This window comes from Lagopus leucura, unplaced genomic scaffold (assembly GCF_019238085.1).
Source record: "Lagopus leucura isolate 7727_CA_CO unplaced genomic scaffold, USGS_WTPT01 Super-Scaffold_100001, whole genome shotgun sequence".
In the NCBI taxonomy this organism is placed as follows: Eukaryota; Metazoa; Chordata; class Aves; order Galliformes; family Phasianidae; genus Lagopus; species Lagopus leucura.
In genome coordinates this window covers 12644908-12662226 of record NW_024962262.1, presented here as the reverse complement: position 1 = coordinate 12662226, position 17319 = coordinate 12644908, and the positions used below count along the sequence as shown (strand labels likewise).

The 17319-nt window shown below is 41.6% G+C and overlaps 1 protein-coding gene across 3 annotated transcripts in view; it reads right to left on the bottom strand.

The window, feature by feature from the left end:
• Positions 1 to 411: 411 nt before the first annotated feature.
• The window catches only part of HTR2A (5-hydroxytryptamine receptor 2A), a 28589-nt gene continuing 11681 nt past the window's right edge, over positions 412 to 17319 (bottom strand). For 2 of the 3 annotated variants that reach the window (XM_042868409.1, XM_042868408.1), the window contains exon 4: positions 3544 to 4816. In XM_042868409.1, the coding sequence (XP_042724343.1) occupies positions 4017 to 4816 (800 nt within the window). In that variant the 3' untranslated portion in view covers positions 3544 to 4016. Of the gene's footprint in view, positions 681 to 3543; positions 4817 to 17319 lie in introns of those variants that run through there. The other variant, XR_006178274.1, reaches the window with a different exon arrangement.

Below are 17319 nucleotides of genomic sequence, written 5' to 3'. Positions count from 1 at the left end.
AAGATACAAGTATTCAAAATAGAATGCATCTCACCATTTGCCAGTAATTACATAAGTACAGTGCATGATCAGCTGGATGGGATCGATACTTAGGATGCTTTACCCTGAAGTGTATAAAGTATGCACACCAGCTTAGGAGATACATGGTGAGCTTCATGTCTTTGGGCATTTCTCAGATGCAGTCTCAGCAGTAATAAAATGTAGAACTGCTCGAAAAATTGTCAGTTAAAGCATTTTTCAGATGCAGCAGTTCTGTTAGATGTGGATGTGACAGACTGACTCGTCATGCTTTTCTTGTATGGCAGGGGAAGGCCCTGACCTCTGATCTAGTCAGTGTGAATGTCTCTTTTCTTTTCTTTTCTTTTCTTTTCTTTTCTTTTCTTTTCTTTTCTTTTCTTCTTCTTTTTTTTTTTTTTCCTGGAAATTTTCACAATTTCCATTCTGGTCTGATGCATAATGAAAACACTTTTTTTTTACAAGATGGAGTTGTTGCTCTGAAGCTGGTCATATCAAACAGTTGTGTTCGTCCCAAGCCTGTCAACAAATTCTGGTTGAAAATGGCTGAACTTTGAGATCTGGCAGCAGTATCATGACTTATCATTGCCATCTCCTGATTAACAGCCTCCTGCAGAACTGGCACGGTGGGTGCTACAAATTCAGACTTGACTCTGTCATCATCCCTAAGGCAAACCACAGAGAAAAAATCTATTAAAATTTTGGTGCGAAGTGGCAGAATCGGTCCTTCCAAAACTGTCAGATATCTTCATAAGGAGCTGGAGATTGTGGTTTTCATTTGCTGCACATTCCTGGCTTAGAGAGGTTTCTTGGGCAGAAGCTGCTGCTCTCTCAATAAAGCCATCTATCTGAGTGCTAGCAGTGTTATAATCTCTGGCATCAGATATCCCCGCTTCTAACCAAAAATAAATGTTATGTTGCCTCCAGCTGTTAATTAAAGAAAAACTGTCAAGTCTCTTAGGCCCCAAACACAGGTTTTGTTTTAATAAGTGGGAAAGGATTTCATGTTCAGAGTTCTAATGAAACATCAAGCAAGTAATTGAAACCCTTTCTGTTTGCATTGAAACATTCCCTGTCAGTATTTGCAACCTGAGCAATTTCACATTGTGAAAGAGGAACAGAAGGTGAAAGGAAAGAGAGACGGCAGGCTGATTTACACTGCCATGTGGGTGAAATGCAGATGGTAAGCAGAGTGCATCGGCAGTGGATGTGTAATGTTCAGCAGCAGCTTATTAAGAGCAGCTGAGTAGGGGAGACTGTGCTGAGCAGCAACAGGAGATCTGGAAGAACTGAGCTGTGGAAAAGTGCAGGGTGCCCGTATACATTTTATGGTACACAGGTCAGCTCTGCTCCCTGACACAGATGGTCAATAGGACAAGGGCTCTCTGTCCCTTACCCTCATTTCTCTTGAAAGGGCTTGAAAGAAATGCAACAAAATTGTACTAAAGGTAGCATTTCCCTCCACTTTTACTAGCACCTGTGTTTCCTTTCCCCTCCTTCTCGGGGTATTTTGATCAGTATTCCTCATTTGAAGGCAATCTGGTTTAGTGCCAGATCCAGAGTTCCCTACTCACAGGACTTAGGTTTTATTGCTCCCTACCTTTACCCTGGAGTTCTCAAGGGTGAATTCTCAAAACCATCTTCCATTTGCAGAGAGGAGATGTCTGGGCACCAGGAGGTTCTGAACACTGTGTTCTGTGGGGTACCCTGGAGTGATGCTGGCTGGATAGTGTAATAAGAGCTGGTGGTTGGCCTTGGCTCAAACCTGCTGATTTAGGGTCTGTATCAAACTCCTTAACAAATACTGTTAAGTGGGTTAACTTAACCCACTGTTCCCACCTGATTCGTAGCTGTCCTTGTGCTCAGCTATGTTTTGCAGATTCCCCATGAAATCCCTTCTCTGCCTGTGTGGAGCTGTGAGTTTGCACTCCTCTTGTTGTGCTATGAAGGAATTGGGAGGGTATAGAGAGGGAGAAACAGTGAGCTGATTTTTCCTTTTGCTAAAGCTCTTTTGCTTTGATTCTGGTGTCCAAATGTTTGCATCAGTCATCTTGGTGAGCAGAATATATGGTGTACCAGTTGATATGTCATGCGATCCAAAGGTCCCAGTTTTTGGGTGGTAACCATTAATGGCCACATGCCCATGAATGACATGCTGTGACCTATCCCATCCTATCCATATTCTATGGAGGAAACTGTCCCCAAACCCCATCAGATTTAGTTAACTTACTGGTAACAGGTAGAAGAATAATAAAAGTGGCTGCTTGGAAATCAGCCGAACAACCACTCAAGGTCTAAGTCTTCTTTTACCACAGAATTCAATGTTTTAAATTGAAGGCCTTCCTTTTCTGAGCCAAACCCTGCCGGATGAATAAGATTCGTTTATCTCCCCTTCTTTACCCTAGTGGATATTTAATTCTTCTATGGAAACTGATCAGCTTCAAGAGAAAGATTTGTTAAATGATGAAGGCATTGGAGTTTGGCTTCTGGATAGGTAGTACTATTTTTACAGATTGGACAGGATCTGAAACTGGAATGCATCCTACTTATGACCGTAAAATTCATGTAATGAATCAAATGCTTGGACTGAAGTTTTGATGCAACGTTTGTGCTTCTGCTCTCCAGCACAGTCCCACTACCTTTAATTAAAATGTCCACGATGCCTGAAAGTCGTCACACAACATTATTCCAGAAAATGTATTTGATGTTCTTTATGTAATGCGTTCTGCCCTTGGAGCTGTGCGGGTGAAATATGGTGCTGTTGATAAGTCCTGGTATTTTAAAGTGGGCCCAATTTGCCCAAACGTGTTTCATTAAGGCTGAGTCCTAGTAGTGCAAGCTACCTATCGTTCCTGAGCAATCTACCATAACAGCAAAACAGCGAAACCAGGGAAAAAAACAAGTAGAAGGTTTTGAATAATTCTGACTCTATGAGCACAAAAAAGAAATCCAGAAGAACACCTTCATAATGGCCTTTTTAACCAAAGAGAAATGGTGAGAGAGAATCTGCTGAAGCCTTTCACTAAAGGATTTTCTCATGCAAAACTTTCACTGACATTATTTAAATCAAGCTCTGCTGGAATCAATCAGAGGCATGGAATCATTCTTGAAATTACTTAGCAGTACTGTGCTTGATTTTCCACTCTTCTCTCACTTCACTTCCCTGTCAACAGCAGTGGGAAGGAGCAGAGAATCAAGTCCAATAATGACTTTTGAAAAAATTGCTTTCAAGTTTTATGTTAGAACAGATGAATTTTTTAGAATGGAAATAAAGTGCAAGATGTGAAATAGAAGATTAAGAATGGTGATAGAAACAAGGGATCATTCAAGTATAATTTACTTCTGAAGACTGCAAATTTGAACTCAGAACAAGTGGCGGAAATGTCCATTAACATTTCAGAATGGTCACTTGGAAGAAAAAAATAGCCATAAAAACAGTTACCAAAATTTCTATATAATTCATCTATACAGGTTTTAATAGATTTTCTTTAATGCTTTAAAACATATTTTAAATATATATTAGTAAATTAACCATCATTTTATTTAAAATTTCATAAAGTGCTCATTCAGTTAATGATAAGAAAATCCCACTGCAGGAAGATGAACTAGCTGGAGCCTACCCTGCAAGGAAATCAAAGGACAGCTTAGCTTTCATTTGCAAAGAGAGGAGAAATGCGTAGGTTTCTTTGCAGCCCATAATTATAATACCAGAAATTGCATTTTTTTTTTTCTTTAAGAAATATATCCCTTATATTATTAAAAAAATAATTTTAATAAAGCCTGTGCTTAAAACAGCCAAAGTACTGTATGAAAAAAAATTGCACATTTAATACCATTCCACCCTGCTTTTCATCAACAGGATAACATGAGGCGTATGTGATGTTACTGGAGGGTCTCTCAGACATGGCTGATTTTCTTGCACTCTCAGAGCATCTCACCATGAGATGAAATTCTCAGTGTATGCTTGGGGTTGTCATGGCAGCTGCCAACAGCTGGTAGAGTCACACGCCGCTGACCTTTTCGTTCCCTGGACTGATGCTTCCCTTTGAGGTACCATCCATGTGGCGTATTCCGATCTTGACCATCGAATAATCCTTGGGCATCAATTTTGCCTCTTTTTTCAAACTCTTCATTTGAGCCAGGTGGAGCTGGCTAGAATTATACGCAAGCGCTGGGATAGTATTCACCAAAATCAGCTGGAAAGGTTTCTTCTCCTCCTTGTAGCGACACTGAATGTAACGAGAGAAAGCTGAGCGGTAGGTCTTATTGAACAACGTGTACACGAGTGGGTTGACGGCTGAAGAAAGGTACCCAATCCAAACAAATATGTTAAGTAGCCCATCAATGACTTCTTCACTGCACGACTCCTTACAGATTACAGCCATCACATTGGTGATGAAAAACGGGCACCACATCACAACAAACAGAAAAAAGACAATGCCAAGGACCTTGGAAGCCTTCTGCTCATTGCTGATGGATTGCATGGTTCTCCTCCCAGAGGTCCCCATGTCCCTGTTCAAAGAGCGCTGGAAGAGTTTCTCTGAAGAAAGGGAGCTCTGAGGGAGGAAACTAAAAGAAGCAAACTTGGTCTTTGGGCCAACGTCATTCACGCACAGCATGGCTTCTTTCTGCAGTGACTTGATAGTTAAAAAATAAGTGACCACCATGATGGTTAGAGGGATGAAGAAGGCCGCAAAGGAGCCTACTAGCACAAAATTCTCATCTGCAAGAAGGCAGTGGCCTTTCTTAAACACTTTGGAGTCATCTTGTAGTCCAAAGACAGGGATAGGCATGGAGATACCTGAAGGTGGGTTAGAGAAAGGGAAGGTTAAACACAGAAACAAAAAAATACCATTTTCCAATCTTTAAGAAAAATTAAACAAAACAACCTTAACTGTGCACAGATTATTTCTTAGAGTAATAGTGATAATATTAAAGAAATAGTAGTTACAGAGCGTAAATGATTGCTAGCAGGTAGAACCATGATTGACAGATGTCCCAAGGCAAACTCATTTTAAACAGGGGCAGGGAAAACTTTGTATTTTAAGTTTTGGTAGCAGCACGATACAACTCCCATCCTTGGGCCACTTTTAATGGGGCCATGCTAAGAAAGGATGCAGTGTGAAATGTTGATCTTGTGGATTCTGAATCTGGTGGTTTGTGCATTCGAGGACCCCAGCAAAGAAGAGCAGGTGAAAAGCAGTAATGGCATTACACAGGATTCTGCAGTTACTCTAATCTCCATTCCCTCTCCCATACACCTAAACTCATCCACTAGTAGGATACGTCTCTTCCACCAGACTGTCACATAACACCTGGTGGCAACAAAAGCATAAATTCTTATTCTTTGGTCTTGTCCCCTTGCAAAAATCTCCACGCTTGACCTTTGGTCCTACTGCCTTGGCAAAGGCTTCTCTCAGCTGTGATCAAGATGGTATCCTGTCTTTCTTTTCCAGGGTCAGAGTTAAGAGTTGTCTTATCTCGGACTGTTTTATTGTTATTATTATTATTATTATTATTTTTGAATGAGGATTAAAAGTGTCCTTAGTACTGTAAAATGCTGATTTTAGGAGGAAAGATATATATATATATCTAGCAGGTCTGAATGTAATCATCCGCTGGGTTATTTTCTTCCCTCCCTGTAATCTCCATACAGTTGACAGTCTAAATGCTAAAAAACTTTCCATGGCAACAGCCAGAGGAAAGATGGGGACAAATTAAGCACTGAGAGACATGGATATGAGACAGCCTGAGAAGCAGTGCACCCTGCAGAGTGTCAGGATCCCTCTTGGGTACTGCCAGCCATCTACCTCAGGCTGCCCTCTGAAAACACAGCCCCAGGGGCATCGAAAGCAGCATGAACCTCATCTTTCCCTGGAGTTTTTGCTGTGTTCTTGCTCTGTAAGGAACAGCAAAGCCAGGTGATGAAGTCCTTTCTCCTCACTCAAGTCCACTCAAACATTTCCTTGGGGACTTCTGCATATGCTGCTAGTGCCCATCTGAAATTGAACAGCTGCTGTTTGTTGTGCATCTGTTTTGTGGTTGTGTTTTTCTTTCCTTCCCTCCCCCCAGACGGATGCTGTCTCTTCAAGAGAGGCAATATTCAGCCAGCAAAAGGATGATGTGACATGAAGACAGCAAAAGTGAAGTTGTGATCGTACAGCCCTGCTTGGACAAAAGCAGCTGGGAGTCCAAATCCTGTGGAAAGTCAGTGTCATTCAGGAGCCCCTCTGCATCTTCATGAGAAACCCTGGGTTTTTGGCTTTTAGGGAAAAAAATGAATTAAATATTTTGTGATCTGACTGACATGACAGCATGATACTGTGCCCTCCTTTGTCCCTTATGCGTCCAAGAATGTCCTTTCTGTTTCCCAGATGAGTCCTGACATTCATCTTCACACCACCAGCTCTTAAATGGCACCTGCCTTCTACCTCCCTTCCTCTTCTTCTTCCAACCCCAGTGCACAAACTGAGAGTCCTGTGAAAGCATGAGCTGTCTCTTCATTTCATGCATTAACAGTGCCAACAGATCTCCAATCCTGCAGGAAGGCTCTGCAGTTCAGGCACAACACAAAACAATAATTATAGTAATAATATTAAGCTATTGTTCTCTTCAAATGTTCCGTTCTTCTGGGGCTTCTGTAAGGCTCACTCTTTTTCTAAGCAGTGTAGCTTATTTTATCTGCACAGTTTTGCACTGAGTCATGGCAGTGCCTTTGGCCATTTTACAGGAGTACCCTCCTTATCTGCCCAGGGCAGAAACCAACGAAGAGCCTGCGGTATTGCTTTTTCTATTTCTGTTTCAAGGCTGCACAAGCCTACATGCTTGAACTTGAGCTTTGAGAAGGCAACATGTGAGATGCAAACTTGCGCTCCCAGGGCGAGGAAAGCTTCAGCAGCTCTGGGAAGCATCTTGCTTAGAAAAGCTGAAGTCTCAAAATCACAGAAACACAGAATTGTAGCAGTTAGAAGGAACCTCTGGAGATCATCAAGTCCAACACCCCTGCTAAAGCGGGTTCCCTACATTAGTTGCCCTTTGGCTGATGGCACCACGGGAGAGGTCACCTGCAGGTGCCACACTGCCCAAATAGTTGAAGGTGATGAACACCTCTCAGGCAAGCTGCAAATCCCCCATTTATTTTATGGGAGGAGATGAAGGAATACTGAAAGCACCATGTTCCTAGCAGTACATCTCAGCTGTGTGGAAATATAATGCTACTCAGAGCAATACCACAGGTTTTCCTTCCATTTCTGCCAAACACAGATAACAGCAGGGCTGGTTTTTTTTTTTTTTTTTTTTTTTTTTACAGTTCATTCAAGGACCTAGTGTGAGCTGCAGAGATAAAATAAGCAATGATATTGGCAGAGTAAAAAGATGCCTTTCATTACTACGAACCTTATGGTTCAGCTGAATCAAGAGTCATGGGAGAAGAGTCAGCAGCACTAGAAAGTGGAATATTTTAGTGTAATTGAAAGTTTTTTCAAGGAAAAGGCCAAAGTCAGTTACAACTCCTCACCCAAAACACTAGGGCAGCAACTCTCCATCTGCTTTGTTTTGCTGTGAGCATGTTCTGAAGAGCTAGAATCTCACATCCAGATTTCTGGCTTAAAAATGCCACTGATTGGAAATGAGCTTCAGCTTGTAGCTGGAGTTTTCATGTCTCCTTGTGATTCCTTCAGGTGCAAAAGAGATGTTCACAGCAGAGCTGTAGCAGTTGCTGATAGCCTTACAGCCCTACAGCCACAGGTAGTTGGCCACTGTGAAATCTGAAAATACCAGAGACACCACAACTTGGTAGCAGGGAGCACTGACAGTTGTAAGCTGTTTTTTGTGTACTTACTAGTCCAGATGAGGGATCCTACAAGTGATATTGTGGAATTCTTGTGTGGAATAAATTAATTTCCAGCCCAACTTTTTTCATATTTCTGGGGGGACTAAGCTTCTTCTCTCCTAATGAAGTAGAGTTTGTGCCTTTTTGATGAGTGGCATGAAAATGGCAAATGTGCCCCAGTGAGGACAAAAAATTCAATGGCAGTTGTTCTTAAAATGTAAATAAAAAGAAACTTCCATGTGCATTCCAACTCCACCAATCTGAGGGGGTTTTTAAGAGGTATCACATGTGGCCATGAATGTCAGCCACATACTACTGAGGTCTGGACAAGATCAAACTCATACTGCAGACAGAGATAATAAAAGCTCCCAGCCTGTGCTTTATTCACACATTCATTGATAAGTGAAAAATTTATGCTGATTCACCAGTTAACTTCATAATAAAAGGCACAAGGAAGCTCTTGGTACAGAATGGGAGCATCCATTCAAGCTCTGGAGGTACGTTAGCTACTGCATTTCCAGTTAATACTCCCACTTAAATCAGAACATTTTCCTTTGTGGACAAACCCTAAATATTATGTACCTCCAGTATAAGATGATTTATTTATACAACTTGATTTATACAGAGGTGGCTGTTTCAAACTCGATAGACTTTAATAAACCACAAGACAGAACAAAAACAGTGAAGAAGGGTAATAAATCCTGTATTAAAACTCCACCATTTGGGCACAACTTCAGAATGACAAGAACACCAAAGGTTGAGAAGTAAAGCAATAGCATCCTTCCTGTTGTTCTCTCCAAAAGCCTGGTAAAACTGACAAAAGTTGATTTAGTGGTACACACTGCTGGCTTGCAAATCTTCAGAGGTGCACAGCAGCCATAAAACCTCTTTAAGTGGACAGCTAAACTAGGTTTGACACTGCCTTGAGCTGCTGAGATTATAAATGAATCAAAGCCAGAATATACAACATGCCCAGAAAACTGACAAACCTGGGCTACCTAGGGTGAAGAGAAGGAGGGGTAGTGAACATACAGTGTCAAGGTTCCATTCATAAAGTCTCCTTCAAGCAGAAACTGTAAGTCATGCTGCATGTCTCGTTTTGATTGATTTGAATATAAATGAGCATTATTACGCACCCTAACAACTGTCCAAGGAATAGGAAATACCTTTAGAAATGTCACTACAGGACCTCAACAAAAGTCAGTACCTTTGTTCACCCCTGCATGAAAAAGATACGAAACCTTCCCAGCTCAAACTTTAGCAGTTGCATTGATTCAGACGTATCAAGGGCCAAATCCTGCAGCACTGCTTTGGGGCAATGTGGTCATCACATTACTTTTAATATTTGGGACCAGAACAGTCACACGAAATAAGATTTATTTCTTTGATTTACGCGTGGATGTATCTGCTTGCTCCAGGAACAGACCCCAGGGAATGACTTCATGGGGGGACTGTAGGGGAACCATGTCTTCCTCTGCACATCAAGGATGTAAATGTGTCTGGATCTTATATCAGCTACCTGTGCACTTCCATTTACACATTCACAGGAGAGCCACGCAGCCTGGCTTAATGTCTCTGCTTGACACGTGGCACCCAAGGAGGTAATTGTTTCCCTAGACCTGCAAACACTTAGCTGATTTCTGCATGCATCTGAAAGTGCTGTTTCCCAAATGACTCATCTGAAGTCATGACAAACCTTTCACTGTTGCAGTGTCATTGCTGCCCAAATTGTCCCAGACATACTGCTGATAGCATGGTTGTGCAGTTTGCTGGTGGGTGGCAATACAGAAGCAGAAATTTTCACCGGGGAAAGAATATGTTGAAAAGCTGTGGGTATTTTGGGAATCGCCATGTGAGTCTCCATGTAACTCAGCATGAAAACTCTTCCTTTCTTAGTCAGGGTTCCCAGAATCTCCAGCAGGAACTTCTCCTTGGCAGATACAGATGGTGGTGGGGATGGGGATGGGTGAGGAGCTTTCTCTCACAAACCCCTATGCTGTAATCCTTTCAGATGGATTTCCATGAGAGGTAAGCAATTCACAGTGCTGGTGGAGCATCTCCTTTCTGCATCCCAGAGACATCAACCTCAAAGGGCTGGAATTAGAGCAGGTCCAGACATTTTCTTTATCTTTGTCCATAGATCAAGCCTAGTTTTTTGTTAGAGGACACACTCAGAGGGCTTCCTGTAGCTTTCCATTGGAACACTGTGTTTGGTAACATGTTCTCTTTAATACAACCAAAAGTAAAGCTATGCTACATTTAACTTCATCTAGTTGGGCAACAGCTAATACCTGGATTATTCTATAAATTTTGAAATGGCTTTGCTGATGGGAGCTCAGAAAATCTTTTGGAAAGCATATTATTAAGCCTAGTAGGAGATATATTCAATTCTTTTCATGTGAAAAAAAATTATTGTAAATCATCATTCATAATAATATAATGCCATAACTGGTCTATTTCACTTTAGAAAAATAAAATCAGAAAAGTAGCGATGTCCTCCTGGTATATTTGTCATTGGTATTTTTGATCTTGAAGCCTATTTCTTAAAGAAGCCTATTTCTTAAAGTGCAGAGTTCTGTCTGTCCAAGTTAATTTGCAGGAGTGTGATAATGATTTAAATAGAAACAGAATTAGTAGAGCAGTACAGAACAAGAATTGAAGGCCAGCTGCCTCTTTATCACCCCAGTGATTAGAAATCAAGGGCTCCAGGGTAGGCTGAGTTATGAGAGGAAACTGCTGATGGAGTTGCTTACTGCTTTGATATAATCCTGTTCCCTTACAAAATGTACGTGCTGTCCTATTTCCTAGATGCAGCAGGAATCAAACAGTGGGAAGCACTTTCCTTGCTTTCAATTCCAAGTGCTATTTCTGCCCTACACACCCCATACACACCCACTTGCTATCTGTGTAGCAAGATAACTGTGTGTCCTTCATGTCTGGTCATTCTCATTTCCTTGCTGTATTTTCTCATCCTTTTGAGCATATAAGGAAAAGATACACATTTTTGCATTATAATTTCCAGTTGAGCTTCTCCACTTTTGCCGGTCCACTTTGCTCTTCATCTAGTGACATTATCTTTGCTTTGGGCAGAAGCTTCTCCAGGGTGCTGACTGGCTCCCGGCAGCTATCTCAGATAAAGAGAAGTTGTTATCCTTCTGTGTAATATGATTATCCACTCACTAAGGGGACTAACAGAAGCCTACACTTGTCAAATGACTAGGAAGAAATAAAGAATTATAAACGTCCTGGAGAAACCTATGTGAGAAAGGGTTAAGGGATTGAGGATTTCAGATTCAGGTTCCATTCATGCATGCAACAAGGAGCAATGGGGAACAAACCCCAGTTTGATTGACCAAGTTGAAATAGAGATCCTTGCTGTTGCAACCAAACTGTGTTACCTTGGTGGGTGTGCATGGGTGGCCTTCCCTTTCTGTTCACTATGATGGCCAGAAAGGAGGCCTCCAAGGCAAAAGGAAATGCTGGAGTAACCTGTGCTGCCTCATCATAAGCAAGGAGTCTCCCAGAGCTACTCCTGGTATCTAATTTCAGAATTACTTTTTTTTTTTTTAGTTATTTCCTAGTCTTTCTTTGGTCCTTGCTTGCAAATCAAACATTAAGAAAAGACCACTAAGATTTTCTAGTCCCAACTGCCAGCCCATCCCCACCATGCCCACTAATCACCTCCCTCAATGCCACATACACACAGTCTTGAACACCTCCAGGGTCAGGGACTCCACCACCTCCCTGGGCAGCCTGTTCCAATGCCTCACCACTCATCCTGAGAAGAAATTTTTCCTAATATCCAACCTGAACATCCTCTGGTTCAACTTAAGGCCATCACTTTTCACTTCTCTCGGGCCCATTTTAACTGAATCTCTGGTCTTTGTAGAGTAAAAGCCCTGAGTTAGCACACTGGTGACTTGTAGCACTGGGCACCTACGTGTAAAGTTCTCACTTCTAGAGTCAGCAAAGAGAATAATGTTCTCCTTGAGCAGTGGAAAGCTCAGAAGATTGAGATAATTTATCAATTTATATAAAAATTTCCTTTTTAGATGACAGATATACTTCAAATGCAGCTCCTTGTTTACTATAACATTTATATCAATTCAAGCACAGAATTTTCATAACTTAATAGGAAAGGCCAAATTGACTGGTAAGTACATTTTTGTACACAACGAAAGAATGGAATAGCATATACCACATGCTGGATTCTTCCTCAGGTCTCCCATGGATTTGATGGATACTCCTTTCACCACGCTCAGCCAGATATGGTTATTTTGAATATTTTAGTGATGTTAAGTCATGGAAAAAGTTGTCAAAGGCTCCAAGACTAGACTAGAGAATGTGACAATGTTTAGATAAAAAGTAGATCTCATTGTTTTGTGCAGATGACTGTGCAAATGCAAGTATTTATAAATGCATCTGCAGAGAAGAAGGTGGAAGCAAGAATGCATCTGAGTTTTGCTTTTGAAGCAGAAGGCTCCAGGGATATATAGGAGTTTAAAAACCAACACTAGAAAGAAAGATCCTGAACACTGTATTCTTCTTTACTGATTCATAGGAACCTACTCAACCTGATCTCCAATAAGGGGTGTTCATGGCTCTGTGATCCTTCTGGGTCCCTTCCAACTTGGGATATTCTATGATTCTATGGTGGCACATAGCATTGACGTGTTCACCTCAACAAGAACCATCCCTTTGCTCACAGGATGACACCTTAGCTCATCCTTACAGGAACCCACTCCATGTCTACAAGAAATATTTGTGATTCACGAGGTTGTGGCACCCCATTACTGTGTCACATCTCAGATGAAGTAACACTTACTTTTCCATACTCAGTCCCATCTTCCCAGACATTGAGAACTCGTGGACAGAACCCCAGCCCAGCTGAGGCTGGAAGGGCCCTCTGTGTCCCTCTGTAGCAGCCCCTACCCCAGCAGGGACACCCAGATCAGTGTGCCCAGGGTCACATCCAGGTGACACTACAAGAGCCACAAGGAGAAAACCCCACAGCCTCTCTCGGTAGACTTGGGGCAGGGCCAGCCTAGATTTGCATATGGAAATGGGCTTTCTTTCTCATTAGCTCTCTCTAAACTTACTTTTCCCTTCTGCTTTATAACTGGGAAGTGCCTGAGGGAGGGGAGGACAGAGAGACCTGTCTATGACCTCAGGTGCATTTTCAAATCTCTTGGAGTGGAAAGCTGATGATTCTTTACCTCCTACTCATCTCAGAGGCATGTGGATACCATAATATATCACATTAAATGAAGTAGGGCTGAAAATAAGCATTAATTTCACATGGATACACACACATCTACAGATGAACACACACCTGCTGAACAAGCGTGCCGAATTTTCTAAATGACTGAGCTACGAGCTGTGTTTTCATGATCCAAAGCTTTTTATAACTTGCATCAGACTTGTTTTGACAGCTCTGTGTGTAGGTAGTTACAAACACTGTAACCAGTGGGCAACCTGATCTAGTGCCTGAACCAGAGGGATGCAAGGGACCTCAAAGATCATCTAGATCCCCTCCACACCACAGGGGTACCACTCAGGGGTACCCATTGGTGTGGAGGGGATCTAGGTGATCTTTGAGGTCCCTTCCATCCCAAGCCATTCTGTGATTCTAAGACCAGCCCTGAAGATCAGTGGGGCCAGTGCTGTGAGACCATTAGCGTGAAGATTGGCAATGCATCAATGCTGCTGTATCTGTTATCTCAAACTGTCACGAGGGCAGAAGAAAGGGTATAGGTTAGCTTCTGCAAAACTGGTAGCCCTACAGTTTGACAACAAAGCTTGTATTTTTGTATGGGTTTGGTGAGGTCTCTTGGAGTCTTCTTGCCCCAGTGTCCTTTCCAGTAGCATTGCATTTCAGGTGAGGTGGGCAGGGCATGTGGTCCCATGTGCCAGTTCTCCTACATGAACTTTGGTTTGCTCTGCACATCTGTTTGTGCTTCAGCCCCTGCCTCCAACCAAGGTGAACTTCCAAACCAAGCCATTCTATGATTGTATGATTGTATGATTGTATGATTGTATGATTGTATGATTCTATGATTCTATGATCAATAACACATTTTTCAGACCTTCCACCTGTAATTTATCTGCAGTATTATTTGCAATAACAATTTCTGGGTGAGATTGTGACTATCCCAGAAAAATACAGCAGAGCAGGTCAAACCTGCTTTTCCCTTTTTGTGTGCATATCTAATGTTCTTTAAATCACATTGATGTTTTGAAGTTCCCTGTAGCAATGGCTTAATTTCACTTGGAAGAAGTTACAAATTTATAGTTTTCACTGGCTTACGGAACGTTACTCTTTGAAAAGCAAAAGGCTCCAAGTGGGATCAAATCCATCTGCTTGTGGTATTCCTCTTGTTTAGCAAATCACTTTTTTTTTCTTCCATGTCAGGTGGCTTCCTGCCATGTTTGCTATTCAGCCCCCCAGGAGAACAGATTTGGGTATAATTGTACTTCAGGAATGAAAGACACACAACACATTTTTATCAAGACCTTCCCTGCTTACGTGTTACCAATCTGCTGTTCAGCTGTGAAGCTCCTGAAGGCTCCTCAGGGCTAACTTATTATACTCTACATGCTAAGCGTGCAGTAATGCTTTATAAAATATAGGAGCAATAAGCTAGAAATTACAGTCAGATCTCAGATATTCCACTATCATAAGCAACTAATGAGATGGCTCCTGGAGCAGCCTAAGTGACAAGATCCTCCACTATCCCAGTTTTTATACTTCTGGGCTTTTAATTATTACTTCGTACAATTTGTTAAATGCTGGTAATTTGCTTAACTGGCTTAACCCTCCAGTGGACTGGAGAGTTTCTGCTGAGATTTCTCTACCTGAGATTTCCCCTGCACTTTGGCTTGATCTCGTGTAGTTTAGCAGGCTACTGAATGGCAAATAAGTTGTTTAATATTTTATTTTCTTTAATGGCATTTTTGCACTGAGATAGAAAATTACCCCTGTATTTCCTCTGAAATTTCTAGGCCTTGGGCACTTTATTTTTGCTGCCTGCTGCCTCCTCAAGACCATGGTCTGTACCTCACTGCCCTGGTTCTGGCTGAGCTGCTGTGCCAAGGTTCCACTGTAACACAAATCTTTGTCTCGTCTCTTTGAGCCTCCTGTGGCTTCTTGCAGAGACTGTTCACCAAGCAAATGATCGGCTTTCGATTAGTTATACAGAGAGGCTGCACCAATGACTCTTTATTGGATAGCTGTCCCAACCACAGTGTATAATTTGGAAAGAAAAATGGGGCATAAAGCAGCTTACCAACATATACTGGTCTGAACATAGTGATTCAGGGTACTCTACTTCACACTTCACTGCCCACCTGATGGATAATGCCCTTCACACTGACTGAATTGCTCTTTTCTCAGTTCAGGCAGTGCTCTCCTCAGATCTGGAAAATACCAGAGTTAGAGACTAGAAGAAAAGTGGTAGATGATATCTGCCCATATTTCCCACCTACAGGTTGCAATGTATGTGTTGGAGAAAAATCCCTAGGCTTATCTTTCTGGTAAATGTCACAAACCACCTTGATAATGAAAAAAAAAATAATTGTGAACTACTCTCGTAGCAAAAAACATCTACTCTGCTTGCTGGAGGGACCTCCTCATGTCCTGCAGTAGCATAAAGAGCAGGGTTGTTTTACACTGGGAATAATCAACCTCAGACTTCGTTGCAGGTAATTAGGAATATGTTGTCTCAGCTCTGACATGACATGTATTAGCTGGGCTTCTGCTAAGAAATGGTGCCAATGGAACAGGCTGGGGAAGGTTAATTGAAGCCCAAGTCTGCGGTAGTTTGCGATGTTCGAGCTAAGTGAGGTAAATGTATAGATTTCATTTTAAAGCACAATGCTGTGACACATTTATCTTTCCTAACATTATAAAATGCAAAATCCAGTTTTAATAAATTCTCATTCTTAAAAATGCATAAAAAGTGCTGTGAAATGGCTCTGCAATTTGAAAAGGACTTGACTTAAAATTTCTTTTTATTGATATTTTCTCTTTATGCCATTGAGTGTTACTTTAACACCATTTTTTAATTTATAAGGTCATTAAATACAATTACAGTCTACAGATGACAGAGTTTATAAATCCTGACATGATTTCTTCTGCACATCTCTCCTGCTCATCTATATTGCAAGTGGCTTCTGCTATCAAAAATCCCAGTTCTTCTGCTTAGACATGCTCGAATAATTTTTTGGTCAACCCAGGATCCTCTTTTTAGCTGTATGCAGTTGTAGAGATCTACCAGATCCATCACAGAAGCCTTTGTACATGTCCCTTTTGCGTTTTGCAACACCTCACATAGCGCCACATGCAGAAATGTTGGCTTGGGGAAGGACATAAATCCATTCTTCCCTCTCCATCCTTTCTAGATTCTTCCATGTATTACTCACTGTGCTAGGTACACAACTGGCTGAAAAATATAGCCTTTCAGACAAGGAGGAATAACTTATAATAGGAGCTGTAATGTTACTGCCCTTTTTCTTAAAACATTCCAATTACTCTGAAATGTCCCACAGAAGAGAGACTGTCTGATTATAGGGCTTATTGCAAACCAAGAACAGTTACTTATTCATTCAAAGAAACCTGATAATAGGACCAGCTTGGACCAATTGAACTTAATGGGGCTTTTTTTTTGGCCTGTAGCTTCAATGACAAGAACACTGTCCTCATGATGTTCTAAGTGAAGAAAGTTTAAAAAAATAAAGAAAAGGATAATTAGCAAATTATGTCATCAGTACACTGATTATCCCTGTTCCTTCCACATAGCTATGCTATTAAAAATACACATCTGTTGTGTAAAAGTTGCCCTTAGCAATAAAACCAAATAAAAAAAAAAGACATACATTAATATCAACGCAACATGGACAGCCAGTCAAAAGAGGTGATTTTCCAACTTAGCTTTATTGTGGCCTCATTTTAAATGCTTTGTGCAATAAAAAGGGTATTAAGGTCCTCGAGAACATCCAGGGGATTGCAACAAAACTTGCAAAAGTGTTGGAGAGTGCATCCTGCGAGGAGAGGCTGAGGATATTTGGTTGTCCAGTTTGGAGAAGAGAAAGCCTAGAGGCAACCTCATTGCTCTGTGCAGCTCTCTGAGGATGGGAAGCAGATAGACAAGTGCTGGGCTCTGCACCTGGGAACAACTACAGGGCAGGAATGGCACAAAGCTGCACCAGAGGAGGCTCAGACTTGGCATTAGGAAACACTTATTTCCTGTATGAGAGGTCAAGCACTAGAATAGGCTTCCTAGAGAGGTGGCTGATGTCCCATGCCTGGCCATGGTCAAGAGGGATTTGGACAAAGTCTTCAGCAGCATACCTTAACTTTTGGTTAGCTCTGAAGTAGTCAGGCAGTTGGACTAGATGGTCTTTGATGGTTCCTTCCGACTGAACTACTCCTATCCTATCCTATCCTATCCTATCCTATCCTATCCTATCCTATC